Here is a 21,212-nt window from a genome sequence, read left to right on the forward strand (position 1 = left end):
TAACACCATATAGTTTCATTGGAGCCTCGAATATGAAGTGCAGTTTATTTGAGAAAAGAATTATATTCATGTATATATATATAGGAAAGGCATACACATACACTCACACACATATACACACCCATCCACACATATACCTACATGTACACACACATATCTATATATATGTACATGCACACACACATGCATGCACAAACACATGCTTCTTTCAGTTTCTTGTAAATTCATTCAGTTTTCCCATAGTTATAGTTGAAGACACTTGCCCAAACATGTAGTTGTAAAGCAAGTTTCTTAAATACATAGCCATGCCTGCACGACCATGACCTTTGGTCATTTGCTGTGCTTGAGAAGACTCACTTTGCCAAGTGAAATCATAGTTGTGGCTGATGCAAGTGACATGTAACAGCTTCCCTGCTGGTGACATGTAAAAGCACCCATGCCAGTGACATGTAACAAGCACCTGCTACACTCTTGGAGTGGTTTGCATTAGGAAGGGCATTTGGCCATAGAAACCAAGCCAAATTCACTCTGGAACTTGGGGCAGCCCTACAGCTTACCAGTCCCAGTCAAGCTCTCCAACACATGCCAGTATGGAAAGTGGACGTTAAATGATGATGATGAATCTCACAACTGGTTCAATCTTTCCCTCACCACCCTTCCTTACTTTAAGAAGAAAAAAAAAAATAGGAACCTTGGAAATCTCCCGGTAAGAAGCTCCACAGTATGCAGCCCCATACAAGCAGGCACTTTTAAATACACTTGCTCATGATACATCACCTTCCACTACATTAACAACTCTACAACCATCATTGGGTCTAAGACATAACATCATATTACTCAGGACGTCTGTTGCACATTGTCTAACTTCATATATTGCATCATATGCAAACTTTGCAGTGCCTTATATATTGAAGAAACAGCCCAATGTCTTGCTGATAGCTTTCAGAAGCATTTTTAAAGCTACTACATATACCTGGCCTATGTATTGCCACCCATTTATATACAACAGGCTGTCACTCACTTGTTTAGCGTCACTCAGTTGTATAGCATTTCCACATGCTCAAGAAAACAGAAAGGAAAACATCTCGTATTTGAACTTAGTATCTTGTCACCAACAGGTTTAACCTTTCAGCATTCAGCTTACTTTGTCAGATATTAATTTACATTGCTTTGAATTAGTCATGCATTATCTCCTAGCTTTGAGATTTCAATGATGTGATTGTGTATTTTTAGAATGTGTTATTTTCTCAAGTCATGCCAACTCACAAAGGCTGGATTTCAGGTTTCATGATGTATATGTTCTACACCTGGACAGGATGCCAGCCCATCACAGGATTACTTATTTTTGCCAGTTGAGTAGACTGGAACAACATGAAATGAAGAGTTTTGCTCAAGAACACAATGCATTGCTTGGTCTAGGAATTGAAACCACAATCTTACAGTCATGAGTCCAATACCCTAACCACTAAGCTACATGCCTCCACTAATAGGTGCGAGAGGCTAGATCTGGCTGGTTTGAACAGAAAACAGGTAGAATATTTGGGCCGGATATGGCTGGTTTAAATACTAAAGGGTTAAATTAACATTTTTCCTTTTATTCCTACACCTCTCCTTAGTTAAGTAATTCCCTTCTTATCCCTCAACTTCCTTCTCACTTCATTTTCTTTCACCTCACTCTCACCTTCACCTGCTTCTTTTTCTCATTCCATTTCTCTTTACTTCTACCTCTCTCATCCAGTTTCTCTCTCCCACCCCTTCTTTTTTTATGTATGAAGCTCTCATGTTCCTGTGCCCCTTATCAGGCAAGTTTTTCTAACTTAAAGGATGTAAAAACTCTACTGGTCTCTCTTTAATTTCTCTCCTGTCAACTTTCTCTGAAGAAGGACTGTTCAAAACATTGGATTTTCCACTCCCCAAGGCAAATTCTCTTCTTTTTGTTAATTTTCCTATATATATGTGTGTGTGTGTTTATGTGTGTGTGCATGTACGTATGTGTGTGTGTATATTATATGTGTATGCATATAGTTGTGTATGTGTGCACATGCATATTTAAGTAAGGTATAGTATACATGAATTCATATACTCCTGGACCACAGTTTCACACACACAAGCAGGTTGGAAAGTAAATAGGATGATTCTAAGTGGTACTGAGCACATCAGCTGTAATCTGCCATGAGATGCTGGTGTTTTCCTCCTTTGTCTTTCCTTTGTCTCTCAATTTCAAATGATGATTTAAAATTTTAGGTGTGGTTTCACCAAAGTCTCAAAAACTATTGGAAGAACATTTGGGATAGGAGGCATTTTCTTTCCAAGCTGTAGTGCAGCACTCAATCTATTATTAACTATTAGAACAAAATATTTCTTTTCCTCTACAGCGTCAAGGTTATGTTCTTTTGTTAGTTAAGATTATTTTGGATTGCTCAAGCTAAAATATAAGCAAACATAAAGATAAATGATACCAATTAGACATTCCTTATGTGTCTGACCTTTTCAAAATAGTTGCCAAATCTTCCTCTGCTCACACCATACCATCTTTTAGAAAGCAGTAAGACACATTGCACAGTGTAGTCTTAGATAACATTCCCCACCCCGAAAACAACAGGTTGGTCATGTTTGAGAGGGATCATAGGCCTGCTCATTGGGAGTCAGCCCAGTGCTAAACAACAACAACAACAATAACACTGATGTTACTACACATCATTAAATAAGGTTTAAGCACTTTCAATGCCAGCCACGCTAATGTTGATGCTAAGGGGGAGCCACTTGTACTTTTAATGGTGCTGGTTGAAATAATGGTATTTAGTGACCTTTGTGATGGTGGCAGCAGTAATTATGGTCAGATTGTAGTGATGACATGGCAGAATGTGGTGTGGTGGTGGTGTTGCTGTTTACAGTGCCATTGATGTTGGTGATGAAGGAGATGGTGGTGAGGAAGATGTTGGTGTTATGATAACAACAGTGTTTTGGTGATGAGTTGTGATGGTGGCAATGAAGGTGATGTTAGGAGTGGTGTTATTTCTGTTGTTGTTGGTGGTGGTGATGACAGTGAAGATGATGATAATTGTAGCATTGATTTGTTATGTATTTTTGGTAGTGGTGATGGTGTGGCAGTTGTGTTATCAGTGGTGCTAATTTAAATGATGAGGTGATGGTAATGATAATTGTGTTAATATTGTTAGTGACAGTGGAGATGTTTGTTGATGTTGTTGTCATTATTTAATACCATGTCTGATCAGTGTCTATAATTAAGAATGTTCCAGCCATGTTCATGCTAACTGTTTTCAGACGTGTTTCTAATATTGGTGGAATTCTGGTTTAAGCACCCTATGTAACCCCTCATAACTTTTTTTATTTTTTGGAATTTTCAGAATTCATACAATTATGCAAAAGCCAGAAAAAAAAAATTTGTGTGTGATTTAAGGGTTATTTATCCATTATTTTTAGCACATCTCATAACAACCTGATACTTTCCTCATTTCTTTGTCTCTCTGACATATTAATGTTTTTCAATGTGTTTCTCCCCATAAACAAATTTAATGGTCCATTGCAAGGATTTGAGCAAAAAATTTGGACTGTCTGTATTTTAAACTCTGACTTTTTTTAAAAAAATTAATTAAAAAAATTACAGGCATAGGAGTAGCTGTGTGGTAAGTAGCTTGCTTACAAACCACATGGTTCCTGGTTCAGTCCCACTGCGTGGCACCTTGGGCAAATGTCTTCTACTATAGCCTCGGGCCAACCAAAGCCTTGTGAGTGGATTTGGTAGTTTGGTAGACGGAAACTGAAAGAAGGCCGTCGTATATATATATATATATATATATATATATATATATATATATGTATGTATGTATGTATGTATGTATGTATGTTTGTGTGTCTGTGTTTGTCCCCCCAACATCACTTGACAACCGATGCTGGTGTATTTACGTCCCTGTAAAAGAGACTGATAGAATAAGTACTAGGCTTACAAAGAATAAGTCCTGGGGTCGATTTGCTCGACTAAAGGCGGTGATCCAGCTTGGCCACAGTCAAATGACTGAAACAAGTAAAAGAAAGTAAAAAAAGATTTTTTTTCATAATTGTATGAATTTCTGTGTGTAGGACACAAATACACAAAAATTTTCAGAAAATTCCAAAAAATAAAAAAAGCTATGAGGTGTTATATGAGATACTTAAAACAGAATTCTGCCCTAATGTTATATTATCAATATGTCCTTCCTTTTCCAAGATAGTAATGAATGATTTGAGAAGTGTTTGACTGCTATTTCTAGCAGTTCACTTGACCACACAGAAGCATTGTCCAATCAGATAAATCACTTGCTCATTGGATTAATGTAGAGGTGGCTGAGTACATTAAGGATACTCAGCTATGGATAATACCCTTGATATAATCCTCAGGCAGAATCATTGTGATTCAGTGAGAAGGCTGGGCCTTTAAATTGCAGGTACAATCCACCTGAAGGGCTTCTACACAGTTTCCATCTAACCAATTTTACTTACAAGGTATGGGTCATATGGGGCAACTGGAGGCTATGGTAAAAGACACTTGGCCAAGATGCTATGGAAAAAGGATTGAACTGGGAGCAAAAACAAATTTCTTAAACTTTCGTAAATGCTGTGCCTGGCTGAGTAGATTTATGCTTCAAAGCATTCCAACCATGACCATCCTGTCATTTTCATATATGCAGAGAACCCAGGATCACATTATCATTGTGTAGGGTGTTACTTGAGGGACATGTGATTTGCTATTTCTAGCAGATTGAGTGACTACATATATCTTCCAGAATGGGGGGAGTACATTGTTGTTGGTTGTGGTGGGGTCAATAAAAATGAGAGTAAAGGCTCAATGGCCCAGTGGTTAGGGCAGCGGACTCACGGTCATAGGATCGCGGTTTCGATTCCCAGACCGGGCGTTGTGAGTGTTTATTGAGCGAAAACACCTAAAGCTCCACGAGGCTCCGGCAGGGGATGGTGGCGAACCCTGCTGTACTCTTTCACCACAGCTTTCTCTCACTCTTACTTCCTGTTTCTGTTGTGCCTGTATTTCAAAGGGTCAGCCTTGTCACACTGTGTCACGCTGTATATCCCCGAGAACTACGTTAAGGGTACACGTGTCTGTGGAGTGCTCAGCCACTTGCACGTTAATTTCACGAGCAGGCTGTTCCGTTGATCGGATCGACTGGAACCCTCGATGTCATAAGCGACGGAGTGCCAACAATAAAAATGAGGAAAAATGACTCCTTCTGACAAAATTACATAATTCAACAATTGACCTTTCTCTACTTATGTTCCCCACCTTCAGCCTTTCATAATAATCTTTACCTTCAAAATATAGGTTGTCCATTCTAGGACATGGCCCACCCTACATCCCAGTTCTACTCTCCCTCATCTGATTACTCTGCTCCCCCCCCTTCTCTCTCTCTTATTCATTCTCTCTCCCTCTCCATATCCCCCCCCCCGCTTCATATTTTCCTCCTTGTATTTGGCCTGTACAACTTCATAAATTATACCTCCCACTTCCCTTCCCTGTATCTATCATCCTCTATCTTTCTTCTCTCTCTCTCTCTCTCTCTCTCTCTCTCTCTCTCTTTCCTTTATCTTCCATAAATTTCAACCCCTACCTCCTGCCATCCTTCATTACACTTCCCTCTCAACTCTTTCCTTACTCTCATTCAATCTCTCTCTCTCTCTCTCTCTCTCTTTTCCCCCTCTCTCTTCCTGCTCTTACTGTCCTTTACTTTCCTATCTCACCTCTTCTTCCTTTCATTCTCTCCTCCTTTCTCTCTCCCTTTCATTTTCTCTTCACTCTCCTTTACCTGCAATAACACTTCCTCTTTCTTTCTCTTTCTTAATTTTCCATTTTCTCTTTCTCCCACTGATTTAGAAAAGAAACGCTCTAAAAGCAAATAAACAACACAAAACAAATTTATAAACTGGCCCACTTCAAAGCAATTTGTTGTAGTTATGATTGCTGTTTCTATAAATTTTATCATCATCATCATCATCATCATCATCATCATCAGTCTATTTTCCACACTGATATGGTTAGACAAGTCTCAGAGTGTCTTGCCAACCATTTGTTGTAGTCATCCATCACTTGCAACACAAAACCACATGGAAATCCTACCAACTTAGTTTCCATGTATATCATCATCATTTAACATCTGTTTTCTATGCTGGCATGGGCTGGATGGTTTGATAGGAGCTGGTAAAGCTGGGGGCCACACCAGGCTCCTCTGTTGTCTGTTCTGAGATGGCTTCAACATCTGGATGCCCTTGCTAATGCCAACCACTTTTACAGAGTGTATTGGGTGCTTTTATGTGGCACTAGCTCCAGTGCTTTTTATATGGCACCAGCACTATCATTTCTGCTATGGTGGATGGGTCTTCTTGAGAACAGCAAGGCACTATATGTCTCAATCCCCTGTCATCTCCTTCATAAGGCTTAGTGTCTTGAGATCAGCCTTCAATACTTTGCCCCATGTCTTCCTGGGTCTCCCTCTTCCACAAGTTCCATTCAATTATGTGTATATATTTTTTCATATGTGTGGAGTGGGCATAGATTCTTGTATGCCCTTCCTGTCCCTAATTATTTAATTATAAATTATTGTTTGGTATTGGCAAAGGGAGGTAGATGGACAGGTTTGCTAGAATGTTGAAGAAAATGTCTGGCATTGAATTATGCTCCTTTATATTTTTGAGTCAAATCTTGCTAATGTTAACATTCCCTTTATCCTTTTAGGGATTGATAGTAAGTACCAGTGAAGCACTGGAATTGATATAATCAACTATAACCTGTGGTTCTCTCTCTAAAAAAAACACATTCTGCTCTATGCCTATATTAGAAATCCTTGCTTTTTACTTTCTTGTTAACAAAATACTAAGAAATGTTTGAGTGCCACCCACATCTCCTTATGGTTTGTCTTTAGGCATATTTCATATTTTATAATCTGTAAACATTTCCTTATTTATATTTTAACTAGCAGTAATACTCGTTGTTGATCAAGTAATTACTTTTACTGTTTCTCGGGAGCCACATTCAAAGTATTATGATATATATATATATATATATATATATATATATATATATATATATATATATATATGTATGTATATATGTATGTATATAATCTATTCCTCCTGTATGTGTGTATTTTTATAAGAGGAAAACATGTAATAATTGAACCAGAAAAAAGATCAATTTCATACATGAAGTTCTGTTTGTTTATTATATGATAATAATAAGTGGGTTGTATGTGTTATTTTATTTATCAATACTATAATGGCAATTATATAATACAGTTCATTTAAATAGGTAATTTAATCATTCTTGAATGTAATAATAGTAATGACAAATTAAGTTATTGAAGTATTCATATTGCATTAAAAGTGGATAAGCAAAAAGATTTGCTTTTCATCCCACACATGATGCTCCGACATAAGTTGGCCATGTGAAGAGCATGGTTCCTCAAGTTGCAATCCAACAACTTTTAGTGTTTGGCCCTGACTTTTATTAATGCTCATAGCAAAAGAAACTTGGATAGGAAACTGTAACCGTTTAAATTGGAATAGGACATTAGATGGTATAATTAGTATACGAGGAATGAAGACAGTGTCACCTTTACCACAACCAGTGAGAATATTTGCCTCAATGCAGTTCCTCATAGTTTATGCACATTTAATATTGTACCATTGTATAATTTTGGTTGAGACAAATTACACAATAACATAATAGGAGTCCCTTTTCTCGAGTGAAGACAATGAGGAGCTGTACCTGGTAGTTTTTGTGAGTTCAAAAATTCAATGGGGTAGTTAACACTATCCTAATCATCAACAACATTGTCAATTGAATTATAAGTGAATACTTCTCCTGGAAGTTTATTCAATAGCATATTATTAATGCTATGTACAGCAACATTTTTTGGAGTCAGGATAGCTCACTCACGGATCCAATTTGTATTGTTGTAATTATGAAGAAGATTAGGAAAGATTTCATCCACCAGACCCTTACCCTAATGCTAACCCCAATGGAATCAGTTGAATTACATATTGGATTGAGTGCAAGAAACTGTTCTTCATTAATTGGAAGTCTCCCTTCACTGAGTTTCAAAAGCTGCTCTGCAAATAGTTCAGCTGATTGATGTCTTGAAAGCCTTGATCTCATATAATAATTGAAGTAGAAAAAAGATCAACTTCATCCATGAACTTCTGTTTGTTTATTATGACAATAGTGAGTTGTATGTGTTATTATATTTATGAATACAGTAATGGCAATTATATAAACAGTCCATTTAAATAGGTAATTTACTCGTTCTTGAAGAACTTCATGCTTGAAATCTTCAGCAAGATCATTTCTAAACTTATTCCACAGTTTAACAGGATTGCCTACTTCTTAATTTTTGAGAATAATAGCAAAAAAGACATCTTAAACACTTTAGTATTTTTTATATTGAAGCTTCTAGTGTTGCTTGCCATTGCAAGCAAACCTAACTTGAAACACACTTCTCAGTATGTTCTGCAAATTTCACCATCAACTTCTTTCAAAACTTCGCATGAAGTGGATCTTCTTTTTACATGAAGAAGCATTCTGAGAATAAAGCATTCATTTTGGCTAGCATGTACAGTATATACTCCACCAATTGTTGTACCAAACTTAATCCTAGAATGACCTTGAACCTTTGTACCTATATTGCGTCTGTTTCATCATCATCATCATTATTGTTTAACGTCTGTTTTCCATGCTAGCATGGGTTGGATGGTTCGACCAGGGTCTGGGAAGCCAAGAGGCTGCACCAGGCTCCAGTCTAATCTGGCAGTGTTTCTACAGCTGGATGCCCTTCCTAATGCCAACCACTCCGTGAGTGTAGTGGGTGCTTTTTATGTGCCACCGGCACAGGTATCACAACTACAATTTCCATTTGATTTTCATTTTGATGTTGATGTACTTGACTCAATAGGTCTCCTCAAGCACAGTAGGTCACCCTACGATCCAAAGTGCTTTTGAATGAGCTGGGGCTGGTTATGCGAAACTGGTGTAGGATACAGCCATGAACTCACTTTATTTGCTGGGTCTTCGCAGTCACAGCATATCTCCAGAGGTCTCGGTCTTTCATCATTGCCTCTGTGAGGCCCATACTTCATGTGTAATAAAAAGGAACCTCATGATATAGCAGTTTTTTTGCAAAATTGTTCCCCTCAACAAAGGCCGTTAAAGTGGTATCCCTTGAATTTGAGACTTGATTTGCAGCTGTCTCAGCTGTGACGTAAACCCTTTGACCATTTTCTAAATGCACAGATAGTTGTTGAATGGCTGGGTGCCTTTCGTGGATTGTGAATCCAAATATGCTCCAGAAGGCCTCATTACTGCTTATATATCTCCCTATTCAGTATTGTTTAACTTCATCACGAGTGTTTTCTTGAATGGCAATAGAAGCAGCATCACTGCCCTTATTTATGTATTTGCATACATACTTTAAGCTCTTGATGGAGTTACAATACTCTGCATTGATATGAGCATTGAAAGTCTTTGACAGAAATGGGCAGTAAGGAACTATCCATCAATTGTCTACTTCATGATTACCAAGTTTGGCTTGCTCTCCTCCATTTTCTGTTTTCTATGGATATTGTTTTGTGCATTTCCCTTCCTTCATGCATGGTGACTGAGGGTTTTGAGCATCTCAAGGGCCATGAACCATATGAGATACCACAATCAATAGCAGGATCAGGAATTTTGACTGAAATTATAGAATCAATTTGATTTGAGTTTATTTTTGTGTATAGCCAAAGTAAAATATGGGCATGAGGTAATCCCCTTTTCTGCCATTCCACTGTATGCATGGAATAGCAAACTTCCCCAAAGATATATAAATTTGAAAAGAGGTGCATCGTCTTATTTAATTATAAGTGAAAAATCTGTGCTATGATGTGCTTGTTGATCAAGAAAGAGTTCCTTTTGTATTTCAGGCCATTTCAAGTTACATGTAAAAGTTATAAATAAATCTGGCCTACCATATTTTATTTTCGTACATATGTCATGGCATCTTGTGTTCTTTCATGCATATAGTGAGGTCCACTTGTTGGAAGGATGTACAATTGCTCCTGATTATTTCCATACCCATCATTATTTATGCTGTCTTGTAAGCGAATATATGAAGCAACCCAAAGCTGTTTTTGATGTGTTCTTACATAGGTGAGTCTTTCTGATTCAATCTTGGCATACATGTCAACAACAAATTATTGAATTAAATCCCTAGTTCTATGCAATAAATTAAAACTGAAGGGTCTAAGCATAAGATGAAATGCATAAAAATCCATGCACGATACAGTTTTCTAGAACTTTCCCTTGCCTGAGAAATACCAAAATGATATCCATCTGTTCCATATGGAAAAAGCAATGGGTACTGTAGAGCATCATAGGAGTGGTGTGTATCACTTGCCCTTTGAATGGAACAATCTCTACATTTATAATTATATCCTGTTTTCCAGTTTGTTCACCTGCTAAAATTATAAACAACCTCATTAGTCTCTGGTGCTTTGAAATGCCGTGAATTCTCAGCTGGCAGGTTTCCATCAGAATTGATCACCAGTTAAAAATTTTTGCTTTGTGTATTATCAAGGGTACACTTGAAACTCCTCATATAAATACTGTTGTTATGAAGCATTTGTTGAAGTTGTATTATATTAAAGTGAAGCCCTTTATTAAGATTATACCTTGTTTCAGCTTCTTTTTGCATATTCTTAATGAAATAAACTTGCAAAAATTTATGGTCTTCATTTTCTTGTGGTAAAATGCTACCAATTCAATGATATACTTGCCCTTGGATTTTGAATGTGGGCATGAATCCTCCCACATTCACAATATTTGCTCCAAATGAAGTTATTTGGAAAGCATTATTATAGTGTTGTATTTTTTGTCGAAAATGCTTTGAATGGGAGAAGTTCCATGAAGAAAATTTTTCAGTTCTTCAGGAAGGTCAGAAAAGAAAGGCAGCATAATTTTCCCCCTCGTGCAGCATAATGCAGGTAGTTCATTCAACTAGTTTTTACCACCACAGTAATACCATTGGTGAGACATTGAGCCAATTTCAGATTCATAGCAATGATTGGAGTTGTAACTGAAAGCAGCAAGACGCCATTGCTGACGTGACCTACCTTTGTTGTGCCTGATTCGGTCCTTTTCATGTCTATTTGCAGTTTCTTGCATATGATGTGATGCACTTCGAAGATGATCAGTTGCAAGTCATGCATTTCTTTCGTCTTCATTTTCTGCTGCATGTTGAGCTGTCATTCTTTGTTGGCTATCTGCATGTTCTGCATTTCTTTGATCTTCATTTTCTGCTGCACGTTGAGCTGTTATTCTTTGTTGGCTAACTGCAAGTCATGCATTTCTTTGATGTTCGGTTTCAGTTGAACGTCGAGCTTTCTTTTTTTGTCAATGGTCTGCAAGCTGTGCATGTGTCTCATCCTTGTTTTCTGCTGCATGCCGTGCGTTTGTTTGGTGTTCATTTTTTGACGCGCTTTTTTTTAGGAGACATTTTTTTTATTAGGAATATCAATAATAGTCAAACAAAATTACAAATGCTGTGTCCTGTCAGCATTAGTGCTGAAGTTCCAACACTACATTACAGGAATGTAATGAAATCGGGTCTGTGTGCATGTCGCTTCACTGTCAGATTCTCTCTGTGTATCTGAAAGAAGTTTGTATATTTATATCTGAACCAAGAAGCTAGAAAAATAGGTATATCATATAGAAGAATAGCTTTACGGAATCCAGGTGACTGCAGTGACATCCATTGGAATATCCATTTGTCGCAGTTCCTTTTGACATTTGAAAAGACAGTATGCTGAAGGAGAATCAAAAGATTCAGTTTCAACGTGAATGAAGCTGGAAAAATAGCTATATCATATAGAATAGCTTTATGGAATCCAGGTGACTGTGCGATGGCACTGAGAAGGCCTTGGGTCCAATGGAAGACCCATTTGTCACGGTTTCTTTTAACATTTGAATAGGCTGTATGCCCAAGGAGAATTGAAGGATTCAGTTTGGAATCTGAACCTGGGTGAGACTACGGCCACAGAATTAGATTTACTCCTCCTGTATGTGCAAAAGCATGGTTCTTCAAATTGCAACCCAGCAACTTTTAGTGTTTGTCCCTGACTTTTATTAGTACTCATGGCAAAAGAAAGTGGAATAGGAAACTGTATCCACTTAAATCGGAATGGGACATTAGATGGTATAACTGGTATGCGAGGAATGAAGACGGTGTCACCTTTATCACAACCAGTGAGAATATTTGCCTCAGTGCAGTTCCCTCATAAGTTTTTGCACATTTAGTATTGTACCATTGTATAATTTTGGTTGAGACAAATTATGCAATAGCATAATAGCTTCTCTTGAACCAGGTACTTTCATTTTGCCAGAGAAAGAAAGAGACAAAATTTCGATTTTATATATATAGAAAAAGCCTAATAGCTTCCCCTGAACCATTTACTTTCATTTTGCTGGACAAACAAGCACACAAACAGACAAAATTTCTCTTATATATATATATATATATATATATATATATATATATATATATATATATATATATATATATATATATATATATATATATATATATATATATATATATATATATATAGATTGATGACATGGTTTTCAGTGACAGAGTAGAAAGAGCCATAAATGTGGTAGAAGTAAATACACTGCCAAAACAAATATTGTTTGCCAAAATAGATTTGAAAAAAGGGAAAGAAACAGACAAAATTTATGGTAATTGAAGAAGCAGTTACAATTATGAACACAGATGACTTTTGTACTTTAGCAAATGTAAATGAAAACTGATTAATGATGGCTGTAATGATTTTAATAACAAAAGCAACAGTCTTACTAATGTTATGAGCCAGAATGAAATAGTAAACATGGGTCAATTCCTAGAAGATGAAAAAATAAAAAATGATATATCTCTGTTTTCCCAAAAATAAAGGGTTGATATATATATATATATATATATATATATATATATATATATATATATATATATCCTCAAAGGAGCAGATGGAATTAGCCCTGATCAATGTATGGTGGGATGTGCACTGCATCAAATAGGGAAAAGCATATGAAAGTGTGTGTTTGGTTTCTTAAAGTTATGATAAGCTCTACATAGCTGCCTACAGGCTGGTTCCACTGTAGATGCAACACAAAAGTCACAGTTAAAAATATCGGTATGAATGCTGACTGTGAAGTAACATGAGCTCGTGTAGAGGGGTGGGTGGGGGTGCTGTAAGGACATGCATGTTCTAATGTCTTCTGAAGACTGCAAAGTTGTTCCTACGTTTTACCTCACTGTAAACCAGAAAGAAATACAATTAAATGGTTACAGCTGGAACATATTTGATTAGAGATCTTTTCAGTCAAGGCTGACCTGGGGCCAACCAAGTGTGTGTGTGTGTGTGTATGTATGCATGTATGATGATATTATAACAACAAACAACAAATTTGAAGATCAAACACTAAGACATGCCGACCACTCCCAGCAAAAAATGAAAATGAGAAAAACAGCAAACTAATTAACTGCTATATCGGTGATAATAGGAGTGGGGGTTGTATATGTTTATGTGTGATAAAGACAGTATCTTTACCTCTTGGTTATCAGTTTAAAATCTTGATAGATATTGAAAGTTTGAAAAAGTGACAGAAATAACCTCCATAACAATGGCAGCAATAATAATAATAATATTAGTTTCTAATTTTGGTACAAGGTCAGTGATTATATGAGGAGGGTGTTAGTTAATTCTAGTATTTGACTGTTGTTTTATTTTATTGACCTCCAGAGGAATGAATGACCTCAGTGAGATTTGAACTCAGAATGTAATGAGCTGAAGCAAAATACTGCAAGCACTTTTTTCAAAAGTATTTCTGCCAGTCAAACATCTCACTGCCATTATCATTATCATTATAATCATTGCCGTCATCGTCATCGTCTTTGGCGGCAGCGGCATTAAGCTGGTGAGCTGACAGAATCGTTAGCATGCTGGGCAAAATGCTTAGCGACATTTCATGTCTTTACATTCTGAGTTCAAATTCTGCCAAGGTTGACTTTGCCTTTTTTCCTTTCAGGGTCGATAAATTAAGTACCAGTGAAACACTGAGGTTGATGTAATCGGCTACCCCCCCCCAAAAAAAAAATTTCAGGCCTTGTGCCTTTAGTAGAAAGGATTATTATTAAGGTGGTGAACTGACAGAATTGTTAGCATGCTGGGCAAAATGCTTAGCAACATTTCATCTGTCTTTACATTCTGAGTTCAAATTCCATCAAAGTCAACTTTACCTTTCATCTTTTGAGGGTTGATAAAATATGTACTTATCTTTTCCCTCAAAATTGCTGGACTTGTGCCAGAATTTGAAATCATTATTATTATTACAAAGGTGGTGAGCTGACAGAATCATTAGCATGCTGGGCAAAATGCTTAGCAACATTTCATCTGTCTTTATGTTCTGAGTTCAAATTCCACCGAGGTCGACTTTGCTTTTCATCATTTCAGGGTTGATAAAATGAGTACCAGTTGAGCAATGGAGTCGATGTAATTGATAAGTTCCCTACCCCAAAATTTCAGGCCTTGTACCTATAATAGAAAGGATTATTATTATAATTATAATGATGATTTTTTTTTTTCTACTATAGGCACAAGGCCTGAAATTTTGGGGGAAGGTGCTAGTCGATTACATCAACCCCAGTATGTGACAACATCAATATTTATACAGTCCAGAAAGATCACACCACTTGCAACAGCTGACTATGAAATGATGAAAGACAATAATAATAATTAGTGATGCTGTAATTTTGTTCAAGTTAAAGCACTGCAAATGAAGAAGTAGGAAAATATCTCAAAATACTTTGATTAAAGAGTAGAAATATCAATAATGCAGTGATGTCCAGCAGTAAAAGTGGAAGTTGTACCAGTTATCATTAGAGCATGAGATTTAATCCCCCAAAAACTATCATATTGTCTAGACTGGTTGCGCAATGAAAAAGATGTGTGTTCCAAAATCTGCCTTCCTTGGAACTTGTTATATTCTTAGAAAGGTACTTTTGCTTTAAGGCCTTTTATTGAAGCTTGACAGTTAACACGAAGAAGAAAAACCCAACAAAATGCAGTATTTTATATCCATTCTCTTTGATGAAATAATAATAAAAGTAGTTTTCTTTACCATTAAGCATTGACAAAAACATTAGGAATAAATCCAACAAGGCCGATATTGTTATCAATGATATGAAGGACAGGAAGTGCCTAATTCTCAAATTATACAATACCTTCCAGAAGAAACATTTCTATTCAAAGAGAAACTGGAGATAGAAATCAGCAGGATGTGGAATATGAAAAGTGAAATAATACCACTGGTCACTGGAGTGCTGGAACTCACATAGAAGGGAATGTGAAAGTTCATCAACCACATCCTGGACAACATCAGTATTTAGGCAGTCCAGAAAGATTACACTACTTGGAACAACTGACATACTATTGAAAGTGTTGCCAATCAAGTGATATCTTCTCTATAGTACCACTGGCCCATAGTTTGGACCTGGTCCTATAAAATATATTACATAAAATAAAAAAAGAAGCAGTAATAACAAGGGTTTATTATTTAAGCACGATTTAATAGGGAAGGATGAACTCAGAATGTAAAGAGCTGTAATTAAATGCTGCTAAGCATAGTTTCCAATACTCTAATAATTATGTGAAATAATAATGAAGGCTGTGATGATGTGAAAGTGAGGATTTTGATGGTGGGGATTGTGATGATAATATTTTCATTGGTGTTGAAAATGAGAGTAATAGTGGTAATGATAATAATAAAGGCTGTAATAATGGAAATAACGATAATTTTGATGATGATCATGATGATGTTTTATTATTTCCTTCTTTTTAATCCCTTACAATAGGTCCATATATTACAACTGCTGACCCAAAGTGATGGAAGTACAAACTACACAGTTTAAAAGATCAATCCTTGTCGATGGAGTCATTGACTTCACTGCTGGGACGGCAGGTAAGATTAAAAACGCCTTCATTCCTCACTTGCATCTCAGTGGTGCTTGCTTATTTATTATTTCTTTTTTGTACCTTTAAGGTATGATGCAGTACGAGGATTTACCTCCTCCTGAGCTCTTAGTTTGTATGCCTTTACTCTTTTTTGTCAGCTGAACTGCCATTACACATCCAATTGATCATACTCAGCCCATTCTCATACTGTGTATGTATATATATATATGTTATAATTTAGAACAAACAGTAAAAGGTTGTTATTATAGTACTCAGAGTTTCGAATGTTGGAGCGAAGAGCTACAATGCATTCTCATCGGTCATTAATGGCAACAGACACTATGAAAAAAAAAAAAAACCATTGAATAAAAGGGAAGTTACTCTATTAGGTATAAAACGAAAAAAAGGAAAAGATAAAAAATACAGGCAACCATATTCTCACAATACATAGACATAAACCTCCTGCGTTCATGTCTACATATGTACACATACACACATACAAACATGTGTATACACGTATTCATACACACACATACACACACACACATATATTTATATATATATGATCTCGATCCCTATACTGAGCTGTAGAAAGTGACGATGCATCATAAACAACAAACAACTTTGGATAAGTTCTTCACTTCTCAAGCTGATGTTAATGATAATAAACTATAAGCTTTTTAAATATTGTCCCTTATCCTCCTAGAAACGTTCATTCCACCAACACCCCTCACAATAGTCAACATCTTTGATAAGAATGTACTCTTATGATATGATTCTTGTTTCCCTAACTCATTCCTCTTGAAATTTTTTTGTGTTTTTATGTATCTATATTGTACCATGTATGTTTAGACATAGCTATTTTCATATATAAAGGCGATCATGTTGCTTATTCTGTTGTTTTCTTGTTCTTTTTTGCATAGGAACACAATCTCATTTGATATGAAAATCAATAGGAAAATTAATTTCATATTACAGCCAGATTTTCAGGAAGGCATTACTTCCATGAAGCAGGGATTCCTGTTATATTTCCTTGTGGTCTGACATGTTTTCATAGTATATTAAAAACGAATGACACTGCTTGTATGACAGTGACACTTGCTTACAACTCTCATGCAGTGTTAAAACAAGGAGACAAACATTCACACACACAATAGGTTTCTTGCTGTTTCCATCTACCAGATCCACTTACAAGTGATTGGTCACCTCAAGGCTATACAAGAAGAGACTTGCTCAAGGTGCCACTCTGTGGAATTGAAGCTGAAGCAATGTGGTCAGGAAGCAAACTTCTTAACCATACAGATACACTTGTAACTATACATATAGTGGCTATATACATGTATGTGTATATATAAATATATATATATATATATATATATATATATATATATATATATATATATATATATATATATATATATATAGAGAGAGAGAGAGAGAGAGAGAGAGAGAGAGAGAGAGAGAGAGAGAGAGAGAGAGAGAGAGGCAGGCAGGCAGAGAGAGACATAGCTGTGTGGTAAGAAGTTTACTTCTAAATCACACAATTGAGGATTCAATCCCACTGCATGGCATCTTGGGCAAGTTTCTTCTGCTATATTCCTGGGCCAACCAAAGCCTTATGAGTGGATTTGATTGACAAATTAAAAGAAGCCCATGGTATGTATATATCACAAAGGTGATGACAAGTGACTAAAACCTTTGACTGTATGTGGTGCTTGAGAAGACTCATCAAGCCAAGTGAAACCATAATTGTGGTTGTGGTTGTTGCCAGTGTCATGTAAATGGCACCTGTGAAATTGTAGTCATGGCCATTGCCAGTGTCATGTAAATGGTACCTATGCTGGGGGCACATAAAAAATACCCATTACACTCTGGTTGGCGTTAAGAAGGGCATTCAGTGATAGAAACCATGTCAAATCAGACTGGAACTTGGTGCAGCCCCCTGGCTTACCAGTTCCAATCAAACTGTTTAACCCATGCCAGCATGGAAATTGGACATTAAATGATGATGATGATATATGTATGGATGTATATATATATATATATATATATATATATATATATAATTAAAGTTTGGATTTAACTTTTAAATTAAAAAAAATTCAAACTGTGTTTTGGGTATGCTCCAAGTAGTATGCTAGCAAAGCACATTCACTGTTTATGGCTACTTGGCGTCATCCACAGTAATTGCACAGTCTTCGCTGGATCTATGTTAGGAGGCAAAGCACTTTCACTATATATATATATATGGAGTAGGAGGCATGATAATTGTAAACAAATGTCCTCTGTTCATCTTCTGTGAAAACATGTCCAGCTATAGGGAATTATTACCTTACTTGGAAACAGGTGAGGGTTGGTGAGAGTAAAAACATCCAACCATAGAAAATCTGCCTCAATAAAATTCCTTCCAACCTATGCAAGCATGGAATATTGAAGAAACAATAACAATAATAATGATGATATATAATTAAAAGTGTGCTGGAAAGCATGACACATAGTTGCCACAGAGTTTGGGCTTTGTAATCAGTTCTATTATCCTCTCCTATATTCAGTGCAGTGTGAAGTCAACCATCATATAACGAGACAGGCAAGCTTGTGGAATTCAGCCACATTATATAGTATAAACAAATGCAGAAAACATAATTGGAAAAATTAAAAATAGTAGTTATGTTTCCTGCATTTTCTATATGGAGACAGGAAGAGCATCTGTCCATAAATATTCTACCTCAACAAATTCTGTCTTATCCATGCATGCATAGGAAAGTGGATGTTAAGTAAGGATGATGATATGGGTGCATTGGGGTTCATATGTGCATTTATGTATGCATGCAAGTGTGTAAAAATCAGAGATGCATTGCCCCAAGCAGAAACTCAAGGGGTTACTTAAAGATATTGTAAGCTCTTCTCTTTATAGCAACTAAAGCCATTGCAATGTTGGATCTCAAGCAGTTGTCTACCTGAATGGAGCAGCTAGAACTGACCTAGCTATCACCTATCTATCCAATCATCCATCTATCTCTTTCCATTTATCTATCTACCAGTCTATGTGTCTGTCCATCCATCCATCCAGCCACCCACTCACCTGTCTGTGCACTTATTTATTTATATATGTATTTATCTATTTACCAATCTACCTTTTCTTTTCTATACTTCCAGGTGGGATTGCCAATGTTTACATCGGTCAGCCACTAGACACAGTCAAAGTGAAGATGCAGACGTTCCCAACCTTGTACAGAAATGCCCTCCACTGTTTCACTGACACTTTCAAAAAGGATGGCATTATTAAGGGTCTCTATGCTGGTACTGGGCCTTCCCTTGTGGCAAATATTTCAGAAAATGCTATTCTCTTCTTGTTCTATGGATTTTGCCAGAAGGCAATTGTTCTTGTTACAAGACATAGGAAGGTGGAAGATTTATCACCTATACACAATGCATTTGCTGGAAGTGGTGCTGCCTTTTTCTGTGCATTTGCACTCTGTCCTACAGAACTTGTCAAATGTCGCCTGCAGGCCATGCGTGAAATGAAAGGGGCTGCTAGAACAGTGTACGTCCATTGTCAATACTTTGAAATTTTCTTATTCAGTCTTTTTTTTTAACATTTTTCTCTTTTTATTGTTTCTTTTTTCTTGTTTAACCTCAAACCATGATCAGGGATTCGTGATCAAAGGTGTTCCAGCTTAAATCATGCCTTCTTTTCCTACATCAAGGATTATATTGTTCAGTGTGTCTTTTCTTATTTAAAATGAGAGCATGTGATTTAAGGGAAGTTTAGTTGCTATTTCTAGCTGAATGAGTAATTGCATAGAGGTTCCTTCATTTACTCTTGCTGTTGTTTTTGCTATATTTACTGTTTTGACTGTTAAGTAAAAACAAAGTGAAAGTACCAAATAGACATGCTATTGAGCATCCATCTTGAAGATCTTCTATTTGTAGAAACTTCTTCAATAATATTTGGGGAATTGTGTAACTGGAGTGGTGGATAACAGTAACGGACAGGCCAGCAATATGACAATGTCACTGGGTACACAACTGCTGTATGTACATGTGTTTGTATATATATATATATATATATATATATGTATATCGCAGAATTATTAGTGGAGGATTATCAATCCAGGCAAAATACTTATATCTTGTATATATATGTATGTATATATATATATATATATATATATATATATATATATATATTATCATCATCATCGTCATCATCACCATCGTTTAACGTCTGCTTTCCATGCTAGCATGGGTTGGACGATTTCACTGAGGACTGGTGAAACCAGATGGCTACACCAGACTCCAATCTGATTTGGCAGAGTTTCTACAGCTGGATGCCCTTCCTAATGCCAACCACTCAGAGAGTGTAGTGGGTGCTTTTACATGCCACCGGCACGAAGGCCAGTCAGGGGGTACTGGCAATGGCCACGCTCGAAATGGTGTATTTTACGTGCCACCCACACAGGAGCCAGTCCAGCGGGACTGGCAACAAACTCGCTTGAATGTCTTTTCACGTGCCAGGAAGGCGACGTTGGTAACAGTCATGCTTAAATGGTGCTATTTACGTGCCACCGGCACGAAGTCAAGCAGCTGGTGCTCTGGCAACGATCACGCTCAGACAGTGCTCTTAGTGAGTTACTGGTACTGGTGCCATCACGATTTTGCTTTCACTTGCCCCAACAGGTCTTCGCAAGCCTAATATAGTGTTCAATGAAGATGTTGGCATGAGTGCCAGTCTACAGATTTAGTTCGATTTCAATTTTGATTTCACTTGCCTCAACAGGTCTTCGCAAGCGGAGTTTAGTGTCCAAAGAAGGAACGTTACGCATAAGTGGGCTGGCTACATCTCTGGCAGAGGCCTTGGATTTTGGTCTCACTGAGCTTGCCAGGTCCTCTCACACACAGCATATTTCCAAAGGTCTCAGTCAGAAACATTGCCTCGGTGAGGTCTAAAGTTCGGAGGTCGTGCTTCACCACCTCATCCCAGGTCTTCCTGGGCCTTCCTCTTCCCCGGGTTCCCTCAACCACTAGGGTGTGGCACTTTTTCACACAGCTATCTTCATCCATTCTCGCCACATGTCCATACCAGCGCAATCGTCTCTCTTGCACACCACAACTGATGCTTCTTAGGTTCAACTTTTCTCTCAAGATACTTACACTCTGTCGGG

At 37.0% G+C, this 21,212-nt stretch overlaps 1 protein-coding gene across 12 annotated transcripts in view; it reads left to right on the forward strand.

The window, feature by feature from the left end:
* Positions 1-21,212, forward strand: part of LOC106872059 (mitochondrial ornithine transporter 1) — a 56,796-nt gene that overhangs the window by 16,571 nt on the left and 19,013 nt on the right. For 9 of the 12 annotated variants that reach the window (XM_052972421.2, XM_052972413.2, XM_052972412.2 and 6 more), the window contains 2 exons: positions 15,948-16,054; positions 19,204-19,591. In XM_052972421.2, the coding sequence (XP_052828381.1) occupies positions 15,979-16,054; positions 19,204-19,591 (464 nt within the window). In that variant the 5' untranslated portion in view covers positions 15,948-15,978. Of the gene's footprint in view, positions 1-10,063; positions 10,190-11,193; positions 11,235-15,947; positions 16,055-19,203; positions 19,592-21,212 lie in introns of those variants that run through there. The other 3 variants (XM_089361626.1, XM_089361624.1, XM_089361625.1) reach the window with 3 other exon arrangements.

Source organism: Octopus bimaculoides, chromosome 13 (genome assembly GCF_046866305.1).
Source record: "Octopus bimaculoides isolate indiv1 chromosome 13, ASM4686630v1, whole genome shotgun sequence".
Lineage (NCBI taxonomy): Eukaryota > Metazoa > Mollusca > Cephalopoda > Octopoda > Octopodidae > Octopus > Octopus bimaculoides.